Below are 23,811 nucleotides of genomic sequence, written 5' to 3' on the forward strand. Positions count from 1 at the left end.
TATGTCAAAGAAAAGACTGTCCTTAAAATATGAGCTTTGGATCAGCTTGCTGTTTCTTTAGGCTGTTGATTTCTGATGTTTCCATGTAATACTTGTGTGCCTACTGTGTGCCAGGCACTGTGCAGAGCCCTGGAAGTACCTCTGGTCCCAGACAGACGAGGCCCCTGCCTTTCTGGAGCTTATATTCATTCTCCTGACCCAGTGCCTGGGTTACCTGTGCCCACCTCCCTCAAAGGCCAGCTTCAGTGCCATCTCCTTCAGGGATCCTTCCATGCTTCCTCCTCCTGTTGCCCCTTCTTCTCAACCCTAACAGGGTTTGTACCTCGCCTATAGTACAGGATAATTTTGTGATCCAAAAACCACTGTGTGGTGAGTCACATGGGTGAAGAAACTAGGTGTTCCTTATCTCTCTGTCCAGTGGGAAATCCGGGGCTTGGCTCCAAGTCACAGCACAGTAAGTGACTCTGAAGTCTGCCATCTGCTGTGGACAGTGCAGGGTTCTGCTAGCAGTTGGTGCTTTAAAAAAAATTCGTTGAATAAATTGTCATCTGACATCGATTATCCAAACCCTCCCTTTCTCTTTGTCCTCCCTGAGGCTAGGGACTGTGTCTACCTCATTTGCATTTTATCTTAAGTCAGCACCTGAGAAACTCCCTGGGAATGGATTTCATTCTTTTCTACCTTTTCCAGACCATACCAAAGGAAAGTGCGACTGATACGGAAATATTTTAGTAACTCTTGTTTAAAAATAGAGTAAATATATGGGGAAATATATATACATATATGTACACAAACGTAATACGGACACCCATACAGAGGGGAGACGGCTATCATTCTTTAACAGGTATCAGTGGGTTCTGAACCAGAGTTTGCCTGTGAGAAAAATCTAGATTTTGAAGAATGAGTGATCCTGCCTAAAACACATCATCTGTTTCTGGAAGATTATACCCTTCACTAATCTGTGTCTTGGTCGAAGGCAGGAACGGGACAGCAGTGAGACAGGCGTGTGCTGTCTAGTCCCAGCGTCAGGAGCACTTGGTGGGAAACCGCTGCCGACTCTGCTCCTGTAATCACAGGGTTCACCTGCAGCAGGGAAGGGCGTCCAGAGCCAGAGAGGCAGTGCAGCCCCTACGGGTATCTGCACAAAGGAGTAGCTTTCAAGATTAGTTTCAGTATATCCATGAGACTCAGAAGATAGCAAGCACAGGGAATGATTGCCATCATCACCGTTCTGCTTTCTAAAGCGGGGCACTTCATTCCATGCCACCGTGGTGGAGCCCCTGAGCCAAGAGCTCAGGAATGGGCCTGGCAGCCTGCACGCTCACTGGTTTGCGAGTTGTACAGTAGACGTCACGCAAGTCCATGGATTGGCTGAGTGTCTCCTGTCACCCAAATTTCAGATTTTTTAATACAAAAATTAGCTGAGTATGGTGGCAGGTGTCTGTAGTTCCAGCTAGTTGGGAGGCTGAGACAGGAGAATCTCTTGAACCCGGGAGGCGGAGAGTGCAGTGAACTGAGATTGTGCCACAGCACTCCAGCCTGGGTGACAGAGCGAGACTCCGTTTGAAAAACAAAACAAAACGAAACAAAAAATTTGTTTTTGTTTTTTTTTTTCTTTTTTGTCTTGAAATGTCATCCACTCCAGATTAACTATGTTTAATTTTTGAGATCTGGTGAGAAGCTGACTTAGATATATTTTCTGTAGAGCGTTTTGGTTATTTGAGGAAGGCTTCTCCTCCTCACACATTTCTTTCTTTCTTTCTTTCTTTCTTTTTTGAGACAGTCTCGCTCTGTCGCCCAGGCTGGAGTGCAGTGGCGCGATCTCCGCTCACTGCAAGCTCCACCTCCTGCGTTCACGCCATCTCCTGCCTCAGCCTCCCCAGCAGCTGGGACTACAGGCGCCGCCACCACGCCCGGCTAATTTTTTGTATTTTTAGTAGAGACGGGGTTTCACCGTAGATGGTCTCGATCTCCTGACCTTATGATCCGCCCGCCTAGGCCTCCCAAAGTGCTGGGAGGTGTGAGCCACCTCTCCTGGCCCCTCACATTTCTTTTTAAAATGTGGTGGCGTTTTTGTTCATTGTTGCTGATATTTACTTCGGCACATGAGTTAAGTTTGTCAAGGCTGTGAGCAAAGTCCCCATGTACCGCTGTGGCCTGGCCGTGAACAGGAAAGAGGCTGCTGCTGGTCAGAGTCTCACCAAGACAAATCACTGTCATTTTATCCATAATAATTACAGAATTCTGCTTTTGTTCACTGGTAGTGAATCAAACTAATGCACTTCTTTGACATGATTAGCTTACAGTAAGGATGTCAGTTGGCATAGCTAAAACTTCTCAAAATTTCCTTTCCATTCATTCTTCTTTCTTGACTTGTGTCAAGAAAATGGGTGAAATGATTTTAAAATTCTGTTCTCCAGTGTCCGCAGTACCAGTGTCCACAGTATTTTATGTGATGAATGACATCGTAAATCTGGCTGGTAACGATGCTGGTCTTTAGGATTGGTGACATGGGTGATTTTGAAGGGGACAGTGCATCTTGAGAATGATCATCTCTAGCAGAACTCAGGTTTGCTACACAGTTGAGGAGAGAGTGGGTGTGAAGCATCAACCCCTCTCATCTCACGCCCGGTAGGCAAAGCCTGCAGGTGAGGCGTCCCAGCCCACTGGCTTCCCTGCAGCCTGCGGGCTAATGGCATGGTCTCCCCACTGGAGGGTCAATGACACTCCCTCTCCTTCTCCCTGGCAGACTCGCTCTCCGTCTCCAGCAATGACGCCAGTCCACCCGCATCTGTGGCTTCCCTCCAGCCCCACATGATCGGGGCCCAGAGCTCGCCGGGCCCCAAGCGGCCGGGCAACACCCTGCGCAAGTGGCTCACCAGCCCCGTGCGGCGGCTCAGCAGCGGCAAGGCCGACGGGCACGTGAAGAAGCTGGCGCACAAGCACAAGAAGAGCCGCGAGGTCCGCAAGAGCGCCGACGCCGGCTCGCAGAAGGACTCGGACGACAGTGCGGCCACCCCGCAGGACGAGACGGTCGAGGAGGTGAGGCTCTGCCCGCTGGATGGGGCCCGCGTGGCGGGGCCCACTGGGCTTTTGCTGCAGGAATAGTTACTTATCTTACGAATAAACTGGTTTGGTCCTGTTTTCTGCACTTACTCAGAAATTACCATTCAAGTCTCTGCTTAACCGACTGAGATTTAGTGGGGACACCTTGAAAGACAATTGAACTGGCTGTTCCCCAGTAAACACGGTCAGGATCACGTGTGGCTTCTGATAGAAAAAAAAAAAAAGACCACCATGCGCCCCAAGCCCAGTCCGCCCCCAGGCCTGGGCCTGGAGGGAGCCCAGACTGTGGCTTCTGGACCCTCTCCTCTCCGCTCCACCGTGAGGCAAAGCCAGAGGCTCTGTGTAGTCTGCAGAAGATTTGGGCGGTATCCGAGCTGACCACTGTGGCAGCATTTTGCAGAGAAAACTCAGATTGGAAACTTGGAAGGACTTGTGGAGTTTTTTGCATTTTCTAATTGTTTTTCTCCAATATTTATTATACTTACAGCTTGTCTTGAGTAGAAAATAACCAGTTAATTTACTTTGTTGACCCAGTAATAAACATTGGGTTATTCCCATGTCACCAAAGATAAGTGCATATGGGTCAGCCAGGGATTTTTTCACGTCCTATTGATGGGGGGGGGGGCTTTAAATTATATTGCAAGAAAGAATTCCTTCATGATGCTGGAGATGGCCTTCAGCACTGGTGGTGTCAGTGAGGGGCCCTCAGAGTATTTAACTTGGATTGACCCCGACTCAAGTCCTACACAGGTTCGAAAAAGAAAAGGCAGAGAATGGGGATGAGATTTGTGTTACCTGATTTATTTGGCAGATAGCTGTTTTCTGCTGTTTTTTTTTTCCTGGGCATATTTTTGCCATGAGATTTTATTGCAGTGTGGGGGTTGGGATGTACTGTGTATCTGCTTAATAAACCTCTGTCCTCTTAGGAAAACTAAAACTGAAATTTGTTTCTAAAAGTGAGAATAGAGGAAAAGGATACTTAAATCCAGTGCTTAAAATGCATCTTGGATTATATTTTTTTATGCCCTTATTATTTCAGTGAATTTTTCTGTAGCAGGATACCCAAAGTAAAATCAGCTAGACCAAAGGAGCTAAACAACATGAGGGCTGTAGCTCAGATTTTTGAACCTTTTTGAAAACTGGCTTCTCAAAGATGAGATGTGTTCAGAGCCTAACAGGTCACATGGGCAGTCCCTTTATACGACACTTTCAGTGGCCCTTCTGTCATCCAAGTTGACAAGCAAGGCATTTGGGTTGCAGGAAGAGAGGAAAAGTTACCCTCAAGGTCATTTGTTCCTGATTTCTGCCATCCCAGTCCCTGTCCCCACCTTGCTTCTCCAAGTAACCCTTGGTCCATGTTTGTGAATTGGCCTGGAATATAATGAGCAAATCTTGATTGGATTTCAGAGAGGCCGGAACGAGGGCCTGAGCAGCGGTACTCTCTCCAAATCCTCCTCCTCGGGGATGCAGAGCTGTGGAGAAGAGGAAGGCGAAGAGGGGGCCGATGCCGTGCCCCTGCCGCCACCCATGGCCATCCAGCAGCACAGCCTCCTCCAGCCGGACTCACAGGACGACAAGGTAAAGGGGGACAAGGGCTGGGGGATCCATCCCTGCCGTGCCAGGGCAGGGCACACTCAGTGGCTGCTCCACCCCAGCCTCATTTCAGGAGACAGGAGGCCCCAAGGTGTGGAAAAGGGCAATGCAGTGCTCTTTCAGGCAGTGTCAACCTGATTATACCCCAAAACTATGAGTAACAAAGCCATTTAGAATAGCAGTAGACCAGGGGGTGCAGTTTTTCCTACACATGTGACTCAATGCATTTTTAATGATGCTTCAGTAATTGCTGCTTTTAAAGTTTCCTAATGTATTGACTAGAATCCCTGAGAGAACAATCAGAGATATCCCATGCAGGTCTGCCCGAAGGCATCACTAAATGAGGAGTTGGCCGTCTCCCCTCTGTGAGGTTTTTGCATGCAGGTTTCTGGTTTAAGATGAGGTTGCATCACTGTCCAGTTGCTTTTTCCAACATGCCAGACATTAGTTTGTAGGATCCCTATACTAGAGTGCAGGCATAGTTGTCAAAGTGTGGGAATCAGTTGAAACCTCTTTGGCTCTACGCGGTGGCTTTAAGCCATGAAAGTCATTTGTTTTCTTGAGTTCTCACATAATCTAAAATTATTTTGTCAGCCCAGTTGTAGAGCCCTAAAAAATAAAATGACAGAAAGGAAACCTGCTCAATGTGGCTTGCACATCCTCTAGCATTCTGGCCCCATTGTGCCCCTCAAAATTGTCAGGTGTTGAAAACCATGCTATGAAGTCATTACTGGTGATGCTTTTTTTTTGGCAGTAACTGAGTTTTCTGAATAAAACAGATAACATTATCAACATTTTTTCCGCATGCTTCCCTTTTTCCTTCCCTGACTCCCTTGTCAGTACTTGCACAGTCACTTGCTGGATTAATCACCCTCTATTTTACGACCTGGGATTGGCCTCAGCCAGTGCTTGGCAGCTGTGAGGCCAAGTCAAATCATGCATTCCTCTTAACCCAGGGCAGAGCTGTCCACCGCCCCTTGTTGGTGGAAAGCTACTCCCTCCTCCCTTTTTAACACGAGGCTCGCACACTGTAAGGGTGCCGTGGGGCCTGCAACGATGGCTGTGAGCTGCAGGACTGAGCACAGGTTGGAGTCCCGGAGTTTTGTGTGCATCTGAGGTTCAGGCTCCCGCCGTGTGTGGGGGAGAAGGAACAGGGAGCCTGAGGTGAGAGGACCACGGCCCCCCACCCCACCCAGTGCACGGGATACCTGGCTAGGACATGGGGCTGTGTGGTTTCTGTGACATTTCCTAAGCTATTTTGTAATATGCTCAGCCATGCCTTTTTGAAAAGCAGAAAACTGGCATTTCTTAAATATGGGTGGTTATCCAAACATTGAGGGGCTGGACCTTGTCGACTTATTCACCCAATAAGGGAGCATTTTTCTCCATTTAAAGAGTGACCTGCACTGTATTCTTCCATTTGCTAGAATCATTTATTGGTTACTATGTTACCTCGTTGAATATTATCAGTAGCAGTTCTTCATTTACAAAAATCTGTAGTGATTTTCCCACACAGTATATAATCTTGTGACTAATTTTTTGTTTTGTTCTGTTTTCTCTTTGTGTAAACTTTCACTGCAGCATTATGTCGATTTGTGTTCCATGTCTGTTTTGGCTCAATTTCCTTACCTTTCCGTCTGAATTTTTTTCTTTCTTTTCTTCACCCCATATTCCAAATGTCATTAGACCAAACCAACATTTGTTTTGCAAAGTGCATATTTTGACCCACACGTGTAAAAGCCTTGTTGTGAGTGTATGAGCCTGTATCTGTCTGCTGTGAGACACGCATGGCCAGGACAGCCCGCTGTGGGTCGCATGCCTCGCCGCTGTCCTTAATATGAAGCAAGGTTCATATTACGCCCCTTCTAGTTCCCAGTTAATTAACGGCTCAAGTAATCTGCAAACACATCGTGTTTGCTAATTACTGAAACTCGAACTTAGTAGCACCTCCCCCAGATTTCCTGTCAACCCCTTTATGCCCTTGATTCTAGCCATAAGTGGCATCTGATAGCTTGTGAGGCCTCAGCTCTTCTGTACTCTGCACTAATCATGGGGAAGTGGATGGCACAGAAAATGGTGAGCTCGTCCCCCTCGTTCCCTGTCTGGTCACCGCACCCCGCTCCTTTCCTCTTCCTCGTTTCTTTTTTTCTTAATCCCATAAACACAGTAAAGCCATTTTTAGTATCCTGTTTTGTTTCCTGATTATTCCAGGGTTCTCTCACTAGACCTAAGCCTCTCATTCTGCTGTAGGTCAGATTCTCTATTCCTTCTCCCTAGCCTAGAACCTTGCCAGCAGTTGCAAAAGTTACAGTTAGAACGTTCCCTTGCCCAGTCACCTCTTTGAAAACAAACACTACAATGTTACATGACTGCGATTAAAATCAGACACTGTCTGCTTTCCACATGTATCTCAGACAGGTTTTATTTAATGTTTCTTGTCAGAATATTGTAAATTCAAAAGGATGACTCTAAATAAATGCAAACAAAGACAAACTTGTGGTCTTTTTGTCTGTAATTACTTTAAAAAGAGATGGAGCTTGCAGGGAAATTTACTGTCTGACCAGTTACTAATATGAGCCTTTCCCCCACCCCGCCTTTTCTTAATTTCTTCCATAGGCCTCTTCTCGGTTATTAGTCCGCCCCACCAGCTCCGAAACACCAAGTGCAGCCGAGCTCGTCAGTGCAATTGAGGAACTCGTGAAAAGCAAGATGGTGAGGCCTCCCAGACAAAGTCTGACTTTTGGAAGCTACTCTGTGTTGCTGCTTGCAAATGGATTTGCCCTTGTCCTTGTATTTCTCTGGGCTGCAGAATGTGGCTGTGGCTTATTGCACATCTCAGGAGTCCCCATGACCACCCTCGGGTTCACTGATTTGAAGGACTCAGAGAACTCGGGAAAGCCATTATTCCCACATTTGCAGTGTATTCCCATGAAAGGACACAGAGCAAAATAGGCAAGGGAAGAGCTGCATAGGTCAGGTCTCAGGGAGTGCCAGGTTCAGGCTGCCAACTGTGCTCTCCCAGTGGAATCGGGCAGACAGAGGATTGCCAACCACAGCAGCTAACCCAAGCCTTGGCGTTGAGTGTCTGCTTGGGCTCAGACACACATGGCTGACTGCTCTGTGTGGCTGACCTGAGTAGTCTCCTGCCCCTCCAAAGATCAAGACACTGTCACATTGCTAGCATAGACTATTTGCCTTGGTCCCAGGCCCCCACATAAACAGACATTCTCACCAAGCAGAACATTCCAAAGACTTACAAGTTCCCTCATAGAAGCTGGGGGCAAACCTCACTGCACACACCCTGCCTGCAGTCACTGCAAATGTGGTCAGCTCCAGTCTGTCTGAAGATGTACCAGGGTCAGTGGTACCCACAATTAGACTCTCAGTTTTGTTTTGCAACCCCCGAGACCTTTCATTTGGGTTTACAATGTGTACGAGAGAAGGGTTGGCATTATTATATAAGGGCTGTATTTTCTCAGTAATCTCTTTGTTGCCAGTTGGCCAATGTGGGTTCATTTGATAAAGGCCCCAAATTAAATGTTGGTTCTTTGAAGTAAGACAGGCATGTTTTGCTTCTAACTGATTCAAATCAATTAATTTCTGTTTTTTTTGTTTTCCTAACTGGGAAGTGGGAAAACCACCAATGGTAACAACTTTTTAGACTGGTATATCCTACTATCCCTATGAAGACAACATCTTTTAAAAGCAACTCCTCCCAAAGTAAAAGCCCTCAGTCTGTCTCAGCAATCCATTCTCCAGAGGTTACCACTGCGAAGAGTTCGATACGTTTCCCTCCAGACGTTTTCCTTGCTGGTGCAAACATATATATGTGCATGCATTTTCTTTCCAGATGGGTTCGTTCAATTTTTAAGATTCTAATGATTAACACATCTTGAGGATCTTCTGACATCAGTCCATACAGATTACCTCTTTCCTTTATTTAATAACTGTATAGTATTCCTTTACATGAATTCTATGATAATAATACCACTGAGAGCTTATTCTAAGCCAGGCGCTGTTCTAAGTGCTGAGCATGTATTAATTTATATACTTCCCACAACAACCCTATAAGGTTTTTATGCATTATTGTTACCCCATTTTACAGATAAGGAAATTGAGGCACACAGAACATTAAAAAAACTTGACTAGCCACTAAGGGTCAGAGACATGATTATGCTATAATTTATTTAAATATATTCCTAATATTTATTTGTTTCCCATATTTCTCTAAATATCCATTACATGTTTGTGATTATATTTGTAAGGTGAATTTGCAACACTGGAATTGCTGAATCAGAGTATACTTCTTTAAAGTTAGAAGTTTCTCTTCCTGCATTTAAATGCGTTAACCAGGTACCAAATATATCATTCCCATTTCTTCTTTCATCCACAGACAGCCTCTCATGAAACTGGTTGACTGAGTCAAATGGGAATTATATAAAGAAAAATTGGGACTGACTTGCCACCCTGCCATAGCTAGAAATTTCTCCCCAGGTAATCGTGTGGTGTTCCGGAAAAGACCCAGTGAGCTTTGAAATTGGACAGGAAGCTTGCTAGGGCGTGGTGGGTAACTCACGAATTCGGACTCCACTGGTAAAGATTTTGGAATCAGGCTGGGTATGGTGGTTCATGCCTGTAATCCTAGCACTTTGAGAGGCCAAGGCAAGCAGATTGCTTGAGCCCAGGAGTTCGAGACCAGCCTGGGAAACACAGCGAGACCGCATCTCTACAAAAAAATCCAGAAATCAGCTGGGTGTGGTAGCATGCACCCGTAGTCCCAGCTATCAGGAGGCTGAGGTGGAAGGATCACCGGAGCCCAGGAGGTTAAGACTGCAGTGAGCTGAGATTGTACCATGGCACTCCAGCCTGAGTGACAGAGTGAGACCCTATCTCAAAAAAAGAAAAAGAAAAAGAAAGGAGCTTAGAACCATGCCAGTATGGACTGAGTTCAGCTACATCCTTGGTATCTCTTTAAAAGAGAAGTTGATAAAACTGTCTAAATGAAGGGTGCTTAAATTGTATCCAGTGAGTTTTTAAGCATCCTTAAACTTTTTTTAAAAAGCCATTTATACACATCAGTTAAATGACCATTAAAATCATTCTTACCAAATAGCTGAAATGGTTTCCCAGGGGAATGCTGTGAGGCAGATCTGGCCACAGAGCTGCAGGTGTTTAAATTGTATTGCATTTTATATGGCCTGTGATTCATTTGTAATTAATTCACGTGGCCTTCCAAATGGAGAGGTGGTCTGTGGCATGGTCAGTTTTGACTCTGACTAGCTTAATCTCCTTTTCCAATTCTGAGGAATTAAACTTTCTCAGTTTACTCAGTGAAACTGAATTATTTCTGCTCACTTCAGTGGGCATAAAGCTGTTGGCATAGGAAAGGCATAGGTTTTGGAATCAGATAGACTTGGGTTCACAGTCTCCTTATGGTGAGTTCCACCGGGCAAGTGCTTCAGCCTCGGAGACTGTCTTTTAGCTGCACATGGGAGCTTGCACCCAGGTTCCATCCACAGGGGCGTTCACTGGTGCCTTCCCCTCCTTTTGAAGAACCATGTTTGTACTTTATGTGATACATTCATCCCATCTTCAGTGGGCCAGGGAATGCTATCTAAATTCTCCCCTCTTTTTCTGGTTCAAGAGAAGCATCAACCTGTGTTGGTTTCCTGTCACTAATGCTCTAATGTCAAATGGGAACTACTTTTTGTCAGAAAACACTAATGCATCATTGTAATATCCTCAACTTATACTGACTCCACAGTAGATCCTTAAGCATCCACATGTGTTTTCTTGTGGGTGATTTCTGAGGCTGTCGCACATTCATAATTGGATTTGAACAGTGCATTGTTTATTCATCAGAAGCTGCATATGTCTTTATTGGGTTAGGGAGGAGAGGAGAGAAGGTGTTCAGCTGTTACACAGTATGATGTTTAAGGAACTGAACCTACCTAAACCTAAAACCTGAGGATTTAACTCAAAAAATAAAAGCCACCCTGAAAAGTGTTGCCTGGGATTCACTCTTCTGGCTTACCTCCACATTCTTGATCCAGCTGGTTATTTTAAAGGTTGTGCATTTTTCTTGCATGTGGGCAATAGAGTAATAGTTCCCTGCTGCCGCAGTGACTGTGTGAACTTGACTTTGGGATTTTCTTCTCTTCACTAATCAAAATATAAAGGGAGATACAAGAAAGAATAAAAATAAATGAAATCACATCTAACGCAAGATGTTAGAAAAACAACAAATTAAACCAAAGAAAAGCAGAAGGAATGAATTTATAGAGATAAAAGCCGAAATTAATGAGCTGGAAAACGGTAGCATAATAAAACCAAAAATTTGTTCTTTAAATACAGACATTAGGTAACCATGTCAAGAAAATAGAAAACACAAATTCCCAAAATTAAGAAATTGTAAGAGAGGAAAAAACTGAGGAAATTCAAATAATCATAAGACGTTATTTTGTTCATCTCTTTGGTAATAAATTTAAAATGAAACCTGAATGAAATGGGCAGTTTTCTAAGGAAATATAATATATCAAAATTAATCTCATAAGAGGTAGAATATTTCTGTAGACCCATCTTCATGTAAGAAAGAGAGGAATTTGACAAGGACACAAAAAACAACCAAACCCAGAGAGTTTCACAAATAATTCATCCAAAATCTGTAAAGTCTCAGTGGTTGCAGTTTTGAGACAGCCTTCTGCTGGTGACAGCCTTCTCACTCACTTTTGTGGAAGAGGCAAATGGGCCTCATGAAGGCGACAAGGATGTCTAGCCACGACTGCACCTCTTCAGGGTGTGGGCACCCTCTCGGCAGCCCGTCTTGTCAGGAAGGATCAGACCTAGGACAGGCAGTCGAGGGGCCTGGAGACTCCTTTGTTGCAGGTCGAGAAAACCGGAAGACAGGTCCCCACGGACACCGATGAAGTCCGTGACCTTACCTCCCTGCCCTCTGCAGCATCAGGGGCATCTGGAGCCTTTCTCTTTATTTTCTTTTTTTTTTTTCTCACTGTTCGAATGAACAGAATTCAATCTAACAGGCTTCAGCTGTCCGGGTGGGGGGTGGGGGGGGTACGGAACATTCTCCCCTCGCTCTCAAAAACAGATATGATCTGATGAGCGTGAAACAAGCTCCACTACTCACAGCAAAACGTTTGCTTCCGGTAAAGCTCAATGGCTATTTATTTAAAAGAGTGCATTTATTTTTCAGATCAAACTCTGTTCCTTAACTCACTTAATGTCCTGTTTTTCAAAAGTAAGATCAGCAGTTGGTGTGTTTTTTATAGCTCCAAGGGTTTTAACAAGATTGCGTGTACAGTACATACTTTGTGTCCTCAAAGCTCTGCTTAACGATGAAATCAGACTCAGTCTGTTACCGTGAAGAGGGAAAAATAGAACAAGTATTAGAGATTTTAGTTTATTAATATCAAATGTTTTAAGTGAGATATTGTTTTCTCATTTTGTATTGTGCTGTTCAAACGAAGAATAAGTTCATCACAATTTTTTCCAGTTCAATCATATCTATATATCCAGTTTGTTGCTTTGGGAATGTTAAAAGAACTATGACTCTTAGGTGTTCTGTGAATCCAGGTAAAACAACAAGATTAATATGTACCAAATTAAAAGCAATGAGTCACCAGTCATTGTCACATTAATCCAAGGAGAGAAGTCACCAATATTCAACTTACAGATTTGCTGAACACTTGCAAAGATTTGCATGAGGTTCCACTAGGGATACAGCAATAAAAACAATCACCTGTAGAAACCAGAAGCTAGTCGGGGAAAGAATGTATTGCAGAAGTAATTAAGACCAGCATGATTACTATTTTGTATAGAGGGACAGAATGCAAGTTGCTAGATGGAGATTAATTTTACCTGGGTGATCTGTAGGCATTGAAGTATGAGTCAAAACTATAATAGGATAATCAGGAAACGAACCAAGTTTGTTTGAACTATAGATTGCTGATAGTCCACCAACAGGGAATGCAGGCACCATGTCCATGAGCCACACTGGCCTGACCGACACGCATCCCAACGGCTCATTTGGCAGGAATATAACCAATAAGAAAATTGCTAGATATTAAATATGTGTGATATATCCAGAAATGAGTGCAGCACTCTGACGTAAGCAAGTATAACATTTCTACTTATTTGGTAACGAGAAATAGAATATATTAATGTATGTAAATTCACTATCCTTTTCATTCCAACTTGCCTCTTTTGTCCACCTCCTTTGACTCTATTTTTTGGTTAATAGTTGGGTTTTTTGTGTTATTAAATACTATAATTTCATAAGCATAAAGATTTTATAATTTCACAAATACATTTTCTGTATTTTCTTGTCTTAGTTTCAGCCAATCATGGGCTGTAGGCAGTAAGTGTTGTTGCTTATCTCAATGTCTTCCAGGCACTGGAGGATCGTCCTAGCTCACTCCTTGTTGACCAGGGAGATAGTAGCAGCCCTTCCTTCAACCCTTCGGATAATTCCCTTCTCTCTTCCTCCTCGCCCATTGATGAGATGGAAGAAAGGAAATCCAGCTCTTTAAAGAGAAGACAGTAAGACAGAAATGTTTTCATTCTTATTGTTCTCCGGGTTCCCTCCTGTCTTTGTTGCCTTCAAAAATGTGACTGAGATTCATCTCTGAATTACCTAGATGAGGAGCTCCATGGCCTCTCATTGAGGGATTGTACGTATGTAAGACTTAGGACCTAATAAGGGCACAGTATTCCATAGCCGCAGTTTCTTGTTTTATTTGTATATGATACTTCATAAGTAAAAATGATGCAAGATAAAAATGTCTTCTGCCACGTCTGGCGAGAAACTCCTAGACTTTTTATTGTACCTGTGATTGTGAAAGAAAAAGTCATGTAAAATTAGAACCAATCCCCAAAACTTGAATATTCTTCAAATACACTTTACTGGTAGGTGTTTCTCAATTCCAGTAAAGCAGCATATGGTGAAAAGAGTCCTGAAAAATGTTACAAAAGGTTTAAACTTGCCTTTGAAGAAGAAAAAAAAAAAAACGTAAGCTACAAAACGGCAGAGACTGTATGTCTTCTTTAGCACTGTATCCCAGCACCTCTGATGGTGCTGGACACGTGAGAGGTGCCAGGTTGATGCTGATTGAATGAATAACTGAACAACACGTGAATGAACCTTTTCAGGCCAATTGAGGTTGTTTGCTATGCTGATCAAATGATTGTCTTCCATTATCTGAGTGGCCTTAAACGGTTACTGAATGTTACAAACAGAAATACTTGTGAGTGATGTGATTAGACCCAAGGCTTTAAACATCTGAATTAAAAGTTTTTCTTGTATAGCCAGTGAAGGTTAAAATGACTTAATCATATTTTTTAAAGCCACCTCCTTTACTGTCATGGCTTTGTCATAAAGTTGTGTCTAAGCTTCTTTGTTGTCCCTGTATGTGATCGGAATCCAGAAGGGTGAATTCACCCGGTTTGCCCTCATGCACTGTGCCTAAGTGTCTTTTGACCTCCAGCGCTCTTGGGGGTCAACCAGTGGAACCCTGCAAGTGATTTGGGAACCTCCAGAATTTAATACCCAAATGTACAAATTTGATACATTACTATTCAGTCCCGGAAGGAGTCCGCCTTGACCAGGAGCCAGAGGTACAAAAAAATTCACTTAGAAAACAGAGTTTGCGGCCGGGCGCAGTGGCTCACGCCTGTAATCTCAGCACTTTGGGAGGCCGAGGCGGGCGGATCATGAGGTCAGGAGATCGAGACCATCCTGGCTAACACAGTGAAACCCCGTCTCTACTAAAGAATACAAAAAATTAGCCGGGCGTAGTGGCAAGCGCCTATAGTCCCAGCTGTTCAGGAGGCTGAGGCAGGAGAATGGCGTGAACCCAGGAGGTGGAGGTTGCAGTGAGCCGAGATTGTGCCACTGCACCCCAGCCTGGGCGACAGACCAAGACTCCATCTCAAAAAAAAAAAAAAAGAAAAGAAAACAGAGTTTGCATGATAAACACTATCTTTCTCTCTCCAGCTACGTTTTGCAAGAATTGGTGGAGACAGAGCGTGACTATGTGCGGGACCTTGGCTATGTGGTTGAGGTGTGTATTGCCAGAAATTTAGTAACTTTGTATCAGCCCCAGGAGTTGTCCAAAGTAGTATCGGGTTAGACAGTTGAACACCTCTCAAATTAAAAACGTTTTTGACCCAAAATAAAAAATGACCAACAAAGTATTTCCAAAAAATTAAATTTAGCCAATTATCTTTACCATCTGTATTCAGTTGTAAATGTTTCTTTTTCACATAGTGTATCTTGACATAATGTTTTTAACAATTAAAATGTATAATTATTATAAATAATAATTTAATATTATTATTAAATGATACTAAGTAAGTATGTTATACTTAGTAGATAGGAATCTTGCCTTAATTATTTCACAAGAGTGTGGGTATCACTACAGAAATGGAGACCTTACTGGTTGAAAAAGTCAGTGTGGCCCAGCTGTGGGTTTGGTTCCATCCTGAATCCACCCAGGTTCAGAGCTTGGACTGTGGCTGCAGCAGGTCATTTACTAATAGTTTTGTGCAGAATACATTGCTGTTTCCATTGACCAGAAGTTGCCAAGCACTGTAGCCATAGCAAACCACTGCCTTTTGTACTGGATCGAGAGCCATCTGTAGGCTAGTCCCTGCCAGTCAATTTGGGGATTAGTGAGATTAAGAAACTCAACTCATCAAAAAGCTATTTTTGTAGTATTACATTTTATGTTTACTCTTTCACCTTTGCAAATTTGTATAGGACAATACTTTTTGGTTACACATCCCATTAAAAGTACCAGTTATTACAGTTAATTGTGTAACACAAAAGATTTAACATGCTTGATTTGTTTGCAGTCATTGTTAACAGTGAGATAAGCAACATGAGTACTTAAGCGGTTCTTGTACGGACTCAATTAAATAGAAATTTTAAGCCACATTTTAGCAGCGTATTCAATCCGCTGTTGTTTAAAAATCAATTTATAAAAATATTGTTAAACCTTTATTTAACAGATTACACAAAAAATCCAAAAAGAAAAGAAAATCTTTGTTTCTAAGAGATAAATGCTGAAAACAGGAGATACAATTCTGACCAAATATTTAATATTTACAAACTATTTTAATGAAACCATTTACATTTATGTAAACGTCTTTAATTCCTTAGAAGAATTTTGATCTGTGAGTGCTGAACAGTCCAGGGAAAGAAAATTACAGCAATGAATATAATGGGTATATTCTAAGTATCAGTTAAAGATACTTTTCATATGGGGTTTTTTGTTTGTTTTAGATAAAGAGCTGGTTACAAGACAGTGCATGCGTCGGTTTTGCCTTCTGTGACTATTAATCAGTAAGCCGCTAATTGATTCAGACATATTCCATGAAATACACTTATCATAACTGTTTAATTGTAGGGCTACATGGCACTTATGAAAGAAGATGGTGTTCCTGATGACATGAAAGGAAAAGACAAAATTGTGTTTGGCAACATTCATCAGATTTACGACTGGCACAGAGAGTACGTAAAGATACATTGTGCCCGATAGTATGCGAAGCACCTGCACTTGCTAAACCGAGGCAGGCCAGGCCAAAGGAAATTTGTTCTGTTCATTTTATTACCTGCGTAGCCTCCTGGAGGGAGCTGGTGCAAAGGAGATATTGATGTACCCAGGAATTCTGCAGTAGCATTTGGTGGCAAGGAGAGAATCGCGTCTCTTGTTCGTGCTGGTCCATGTCGAGAGTCTGTGGAAGGAATTAGCTGGAAGCACCAGCGTGGAGCCAGCTGCCAGAGCTGCTGGCCTGGTCCTGACCCTGAGCCCTCAGCCTCCCTACTGTACACTTCCATGCTTCATCTGCACACCCACATTATGATGTTACCAACCTTGTGGGTTTTTTATGAAGAGTGACTGAGTTAATACTTTTACAAAGCGCTTAGAACAACATCTGCGTAGAATAAGCCTCAATAAGTATTTCTAACTAGAACTGCAGCCATCTTTAGAATAAATACAAGTTATCATTAGAGGACCTTGAAGACACTCATTTGTCCAATTATTTTATGTTATTTTTATTTTTTAGAGATAGAGTCTCGCTCTGTCACCAAACTGGAGTGTAATAGTATGATCATAGTTCACTGCAGCCTTGAACTCCTGGATTCAGGTGACCCTCCCACCTCAGCATCTCTCAGCATCTGTAGTAGCTGGGGCTACAGGCACGCAGCACCATGCACATCTAACTTTCTTATTTTTCATAGAGACACAGGGTCTTACTGTGTTGCTTAAGGTGGTCTTGAACTCCTGGGCTCAAGCAGTCTTCCCACCACAGCCTCCCAAAGTGCTGAGATTACAGCATGAGCTACCACACCTGGCCCAACTCAATCTTTTTTTTTTTTTTTTTTTTTTTTTGAGACGAAGTCTCGCTCTGTAGTCCAGGCTGGAGTGCAGTGGCCGGATCTCAGCTCACTGCAAGCTCCGCCTCCCGGGTTCACACCATTCTCCTGCCTCAGCCTCCCGAGTAGCTGGGACTACAGGCGCCCGCCACCTCGCCTGGCTAGTTTTTTGTATTTTTTGGTAGAGACGGGGTTTCACCGTGTTAGCCAGGATGGTCTCGATCTCCTGACCTCATGATCCGCCCATCTCGGCCTCCCAAAGTGCTGGGATTACAGGCTTGAGCCACCGTACCCCGGCCTCAACTCAATCTTTAATGGAAAAAGTAGACATGATTAACCATGAAATTCGACTCTGATACCACTACGTTCCCCACACGTATCCTAATCAGGAGGCGATCCATCTGGGGACTGGTGCTACGTAGCTCACCTTGGCTACCAGAGCTTGTCAACTTACCTGTCCCTTTAGGTCACTTTGCTTATAACTTTAAAAATCCTTCATCATCTGAGGATTGCTTAATGCTGGCCACTGGTCTTCCAGTGGAATGTTCCAGGTGCACTGTCTGCTCTGGTTACCTGGCAGGGCCTTCTGCTCTCCTGTCTTGATGCGGCTGCCCCTCCCTCTGTACAGGGTGGAGCACGATGTCGTCACCTCCAAAGCTCTGGCCTCTCTCTGAAGCTGAGCTCCAATACTTGCTTCTCCATTAGGCCTGGGTGTTCCCAGTCAGACTCCTTCTCTTCTGCGGAAGCAGATGGGAATATGCTCTTTTAAACTATGAAATACTGGACAGATATAAGGAGGAACCGCCATGGCATGTATCAAGTAGTGTTGTTATTTCTGTACTTCTCCCTCATAATAGATTGTAAAACCTTTGAACCCAGGTCAGAGAGGTCTTTATTTTCATATCCCCTGTGATGTCTAATTTATCTGGATTTACAGATAAATGATTGGTGAACTTTAGAAACAGCACTCCAGTTTATAGCTCTGTGCTGTAGACTTACTGAAAGTCTACAGTGAAACCAATTCAAAAAGGGATATTTTGTATTATGATTTAGTCTCCTACTTCCAAGGCTGGTTTTTAACGCTGTGAAGGGAAGCTGAAAATGACAGTGATTCTGGGATGTCCAGACAGAGAAACTGCATCCAGAGATACTATCCACCACAGCAGGGATAGTAAATCCCTTAGTACAACATTAATTGGCATGGTGGTTTGGGGGTTAATGTAATACCAAATATTAACATAAATAAAAATATAGTTAAGTGATAACTAAGGTGGACATATATCTTAAAAGACACCTACAGCCCAGAAAACAATGAACGTTGTTGTCCTACAGCTATGTGGTCACTGTGATGATACCTAATTTTAATCTTAAAGGGAGCTGATATTTATAACCTAGAAGTGGATTTTGATAACATTTGAGAAAGCTTCATAAAGCTGACACAGGTAACGTATTTAGTTTTGTGTATCTGCTGTCCAATTTGAGTCTCTAAAAATTATCTTAGAATGAATACGAAGTTCGCAGGTATGAAGACCAAGTTTTCAGAAATAAAAAATGTCCAAGTACTTTGAAGCATCTATTTTTCACTCATTATTCAGCCGAGGATATTAGCACTTGTGTCCTTGAACAGAGATGAGAATGTTTGTTGTCCAAAGACCAGGAAGGTTACCAGCCAAGGGATGCACAGTCGTGCCTCATCTCCTGTGACTTTGTATTCCTTTAGGCTTTGTAGCTTAACAAAAGGTTTTCCTTGTACTTGTTAAGTTTCCGTGTATTTGTTAAATATATACTTCACATTCATACAGCCAACAGACACATGAAAAAATGCTCATCATCACTGGCCATCAGAGAAATGCAAATCAAAACCACAATGAGATACCATCTCACACCAGTTAGAATGGCGATCATTAAAAAGTCAGGAAACAACAGGTGCTGGAGAGGATGTGGAGAAATAGGAACACTTTTACACTGTTGGTGGGATTGTAAACTAGTTCAACCATTATGGAAAACAGTATGGCGATTCCTCAAGGATCTAGAACTAGATGTACCATATGACCCAGCCATCCCATTACTGGGTATATACCCAAAGGATTATAAATTATGCTGCTATAAAGACACATGCACACGTATGTTTATTGCGGCACTATTCACAATAGCAAAGACTTGGAATCAACCCAAATGTCCATCAGTGACAGATTGGATTAAGAAAATGTGGCACATATACACCATGGAATACTATGCAGCCATCAAAAAGGATGAGTTTGTGTCCTTTGTAGGGACATGGATGCAGCTGGAAACCATCATTCTTAGCAAACTATCACAAGAACAGAAAACCAAACACCGCATGTTCTCACTCATAGGTGGGAACTGAACAATGAGATCACTCGGACTCAGGAAGGGGAACATCACACACCGGGGCCTATCATGGGGAGGGGGGAGGGGGGAAGGGGGAGGGGGGAGGGGGAGGGATTGCATTGGGAGTTACACCTGATGTAAATGACGAGTTGATGGGTGCAGCACAGCAACAAGGCACAAGTATACATATGTAACAAACCTGCACGTTATGCACATGTACCCTACAACTTAAAGTATAATAATAATAAATAAATTAAAAAAAAAAAAAAAAAAAAAAAATACTGCCACTTCAATAAGGCTGTTTTCTTCTACCCTACCAGTGGCTCAAAAAAAAAAAAAAAAAAAAAAAAAAAAAAAAAAAAAAAAAAAAAAAAAAAAAAAAAAAAAAAAAAAAAAAAATAAATATATACTTCACACTTCGCAGTTGCTCATATCAAAACAGACTATTGAAAATGTAAACCTGGCCAGGCACAGTGGCTCACGCCTGTAATCCCAGCACGTTGGGATGCCAAGGCAAGTGGATCACTTGAGGTCAGGAGTTCGAGACCAGCCTGGCCAACATGGTGAAACCCCGTCTCTACTAAAAATGCAAAAAAATTAGCCAGGCATAGTGGTGCATGCCTGTAACCCCAGCTACTTGGGAGACTGAGGCAGGAGAATCGCTTGAACCCAGGAGGTGGAGGTTGCAGTGAACCAAGATCACACCACTGCACTCCAGCCTGGGTGATAGAGTGATACTCTCTCAAAAAAAAAGAAAAAGAAAAAATGTAAACCTAAATCTAAAGTTAGAAGGCCACACTGGAAATAGTTCTAATATTTTCTCCTTTCTTTTCAGCTTTTTTTTAGGAGAGTTAGAGAAGTGCCTTGAAGATCCAGAAAAACTAGGATCCCTTTTTGTTAAACACGTAAGTATAATAGCATTGCTTATATGCTGTTCTGATGGTGTCATCTTTAGTCATTGGTTTGTCGGATTAAAGGAGAACTCACTTATACTTTACATGAGTGCGTATGTTTAAGATAAAATCAAACCGCATGGTGTTAGTGAGTTGGAATTAAAATCCCTTCTTCAACATGAGTTACCTTCTTTCCCAGTCACCTGGCTGCAGCTGGCTATTTGGCTAGCAGCAGCACAGGTTGGTTAGAAAGGACCAGAGCCAGGCCTGAACAGTATCATTTGGGGTGTCTGAGCAGGCAGGTATTGTTGAGTGGAGATGTAACTGTACCTGCAGTGTGTTTAACATAACAGCCACATAGTGTGTATATCTAAAATAAGTGTATTAACATTAAAGTTTTTTGTTTTTGGGAAAAATCACGATATATTTTTAGATTTAGTGACAGGAGTTTTTGCATTTTTGCCAGTCTCTTTAATGTCTTGCTGAATAAAAGACAGCTGGATTTTTATATCTGCTTCTGCATCTAACTCATTGCTATGTTTTTTGGTTCAAGTATCCAAACAAATCCATCCTTACACACATATAGTTAGAAAAGGATGAGTATTTTAATAGCCTGTTCAGATAATTATATAGTTTTCTTAGATGCTACCCCAGAACTTGACAATTGATCATTTCTTAAAGGTTAGTTGCAATATGGAATCTGAAAACCTACCCATGAACTTCTCCCTTGCTGTGACATTAAATACATGTTAATTAAATACATTTAATGTTTCTATTGGGCTTCGAGGCTCCTGCAGCCACGCAGGGTCCTGTGACATCAGGCATCAGTCCACTGGAAGATCCCAGCTCACAGACTTAGGCATCTTCCAGAGGTTGACACATTTCATTACACAGTCTCCAAAATTCCAGTTCTTTAACTTTACCACCCATCTCTTTGAAGGCTTTAAGTGTGAAGTTCAGAGTGGCAGATATATATTTCCCAAAATTTAATTTTTTGCTTGAAAGCTGTAATTTTCACTAACAAACACTGCCAGTTGTTTGCCTTGAAATGACAGGCTTATTTTGTTCATGTTCAAGAAAATGAACAGATACCCAAGAGTAAATAATTATAGTTTGTGTCAATCATTCTTCCAAGTAAAAATGGTGGTCCATTAAAAAAAGTGGTTAGTTCCACTCACAACTCAGTTACATAAGTGCTTTTTCTTGAGACATTTATCGAGTGCAATTCAAGTGTTGTGTGGACATCATCTTGTCACAAGAATGTTAAAAAGGTATATACTCCCTGGTTGAGTTTTAATAAAAAGAATATTGTTTACTCATCCAGGACATTCTTAAGTGAAGCTATTTTTTTTTTTTTTTTTACTATAAATTTGTGGCAGTGAACAGTTTTTGCCAAGGTGCCAGCAATTTCACCCACCATTGGTTTTGCACATCAGCACAGATGTCAGCACAATGAAAAGGACAACTGACATCTTAGTGGTGTTTAGAAAATAGTTCTGACCTAATGGCGCCACGGAGAGACCTCAGGGGGCACTGGAGGTCTGCACACTCTACTTTGAGGATCACTGATTTATGGAAAGGCTCATTGTCTACATTTTTTTTCCCTCTGCCTTTATGATTTGAGATTAAAGAGCTTTTTCTTCTCTACTAAAACCAACCAGGCTTACTAGGACTGTTGGCAGGGTTTGGAGTGGTGGCAGTAATTCTTTGTTTAATGTTAAGAAGGGTGTTTCTGGCCGGGCACAGTGGCTCACGCCTGTAATTCCAGCTCTTTGGGAAGCCGAGGCGGGCGGATCATGAGGTCAGGAGATCGAGACCATCCTGGCTAACACGGTGAAACCCTGTCTCTACTAAAAAAGACAAAAAAATTAGCGGGGCGTGGTGGTGGGCGCCTGTAGTCCCAGCTACTCGGGAGGCTGAGGCAGGAGAATGGCATGAACCCGGGAGGCGGAGCTTGCAGTGAGCCGAGATGGCGTCACTGCACTCCAGCCTGGGCAACACAGCCAGACTCCATCTCAAAAAAAAAAAAAAAAGAAGGGTGTTTCAGCCAGGTGCAGTGGCTCATGCCTGTAATCCCAACAGTTTGGGCGGCCAAGGCAGGAGGGTTGCCTGAGGCTAGGAGTTTTGAGACCAGGCTGGGCAAAAAAGCAAGACTCCATCCCTACCAAAAAAAAATTAAAAATTAGCCAGGCATGGTGACACACATCTGTAATCCTAGCTACTCAGAGGCTGAGGTGGGCGGATCGCTTGAGCCCGGGAGTTTAAGGCTTCAATGAGCCATGATTACACCACTGCCCTCCTGCCTGGACAACAGAGTGAGACACTGTCTCCTTAAAAAAAAAAAAAAAAAAAAAAAAAAAAAAAAAAACAGTGTTCTTTTGCTACCTGTGGTATTTCTTGGTATTTGGTACTGTAAAGTGTTTGGTGTGTGGGGAGTGATGGGGAAGGACTGGTTGTGGAGCTCCACCATAGAATGCTGATCTACATCATGAATCTGGAGTTTACTCCCAAGAGCCTTAGCCATGCAACTTGGTTTTAAGATTATTCCCTTTATGAATGTGCTGAAATGTGTGTGTGCTCTTGTATTCTCATCCAGCTTCCCATGTTATAACCCGACTGTTTGCCTTTTTTATTCCTAGGAGAGAAGGTTGCACATGTACATAGTTTATTGTCAAAATAAACCAAAGTCTGAGCACATTGTCTCAGAATACATTGATACCTTTTTTGAGGTAAGATCTAAGATACAAACAGAAAGTATTTCTGAATCTTTTGTTCTAACTGATTTCCAAAAATTAAAGTATCATTGGTTTCCCAGGAGACTAATTTCCAAAGAAAATTAGCCTGAGTGATAAGACTTCTGAGCCTGTGTTTCTTTCCTATAAATCCGAGAAACGAGTATGAATTTAGTCTGTGGTCATACCCCTGGCATTCAGAAGACTGCAGTCATTGTTAAAAAATAAGGGTTTTTACAAGTGTTACACTTCAGTCTCATTACAAATCCAGAATAATTTATGTTCTAAACTTGTAGCCTAAAAATAATATATGTATTTATACGAATAAAAGAACACAATTGCAAAAATGTCATTAAACAAGCATAAAAGACTGCTTTGAAAAACAACTCAAGGGCCGGGCGCGGTGGCTCAAGCCTGTAATCCCAGCACTTTGGAGGCCGAGGCGGGCGGATCACAAGGTCAGGAGATCGAGACCACAGTGAAACCCCGTCTCTACTAAAAATACAAAAAATTAGCCGGGCGCGGTGGCGGGCGCCTGTAGTCCCAGCTACTCAGGAGGCTGAGGCAGGAGAATGGCGTGAACCCGGGAGGCGGAGCTTGCAGTGAGCCGAGATCGCGCCACTGCACTCCAGCCTGGGCAACAGCATGAGACTCTGTCTCAAAAAAAAACAAAAAAGAAAAACAACTCAAGTGAAAGTGTGAAACTTGGAAATTCTGTGAACTAGCAAAGCTCTAGTTAGTCTAGTGCTTTTTTTTCCTAGTTACTTTTACTGCCAGTGTT

The 23,811-nt window shown here is 42.8% G+C and overlaps 1 protein-coding gene across 5 annotated transcripts in view; it reads left to right on the forward strand.

The window, feature by feature from the left end:
* The window catches only part of TRIO (trio Rho guanine nucleotide exchange factor), a 366,877-nt gene that overhangs the window by 312,820 nt on the left and 30,246 nt on the right, over positions 1-23,811 (forward strand). For 4 of the 5 annotated variants that reach the window (XM_045394729.2, XM_065546102.2, XM_045394730.3 and 1 more), the window contains exons 35-42: positions 2,750-3,042; positions 4,474-4,644; positions 7,276-7,371; positions 13,067-13,215; positions 14,669-14,735; positions 16,083-16,186; positions 20,241-20,310; positions 22,938-23,027. In XM_045394729.2, coding sequence (XP_045250664.2) covers positions 2,750-3,042; positions 4,474-4,644; positions 7,276-7,371; positions 13,067-13,215; positions 14,669-14,735; positions 16,083-16,186; positions 20,241-20,310; positions 22,938-23,027 — 1,040 coding nt within the window. Of the gene's footprint in view, positions 1-2,749; positions 3,043-4,473; positions 4,645-6,240; positions 7,153-7,275; positions 7,372-13,066; positions 13,216-14,668; positions 14,736-16,082; positions 16,187-20,240; positions 20,311-22,937; positions 23,028-23,811 lie in introns of those variants that run through there. The other variant, XM_045394733.3, reaches the window with a different exon arrangement.

The sequence above is a fragment of the Macaca fascicularis genome, chromosome 6 (genome assembly GCF_037993035.2).
Source record: "Macaca fascicularis isolate 582-1 chromosome 6, T2T-MFA8v1.1".
In the NCBI taxonomy this organism is placed as follows: Eukaryota; Metazoa; Chordata; class Mammalia; order Primates; family Cercopithecidae; genus Macaca; species Macaca fascicularis.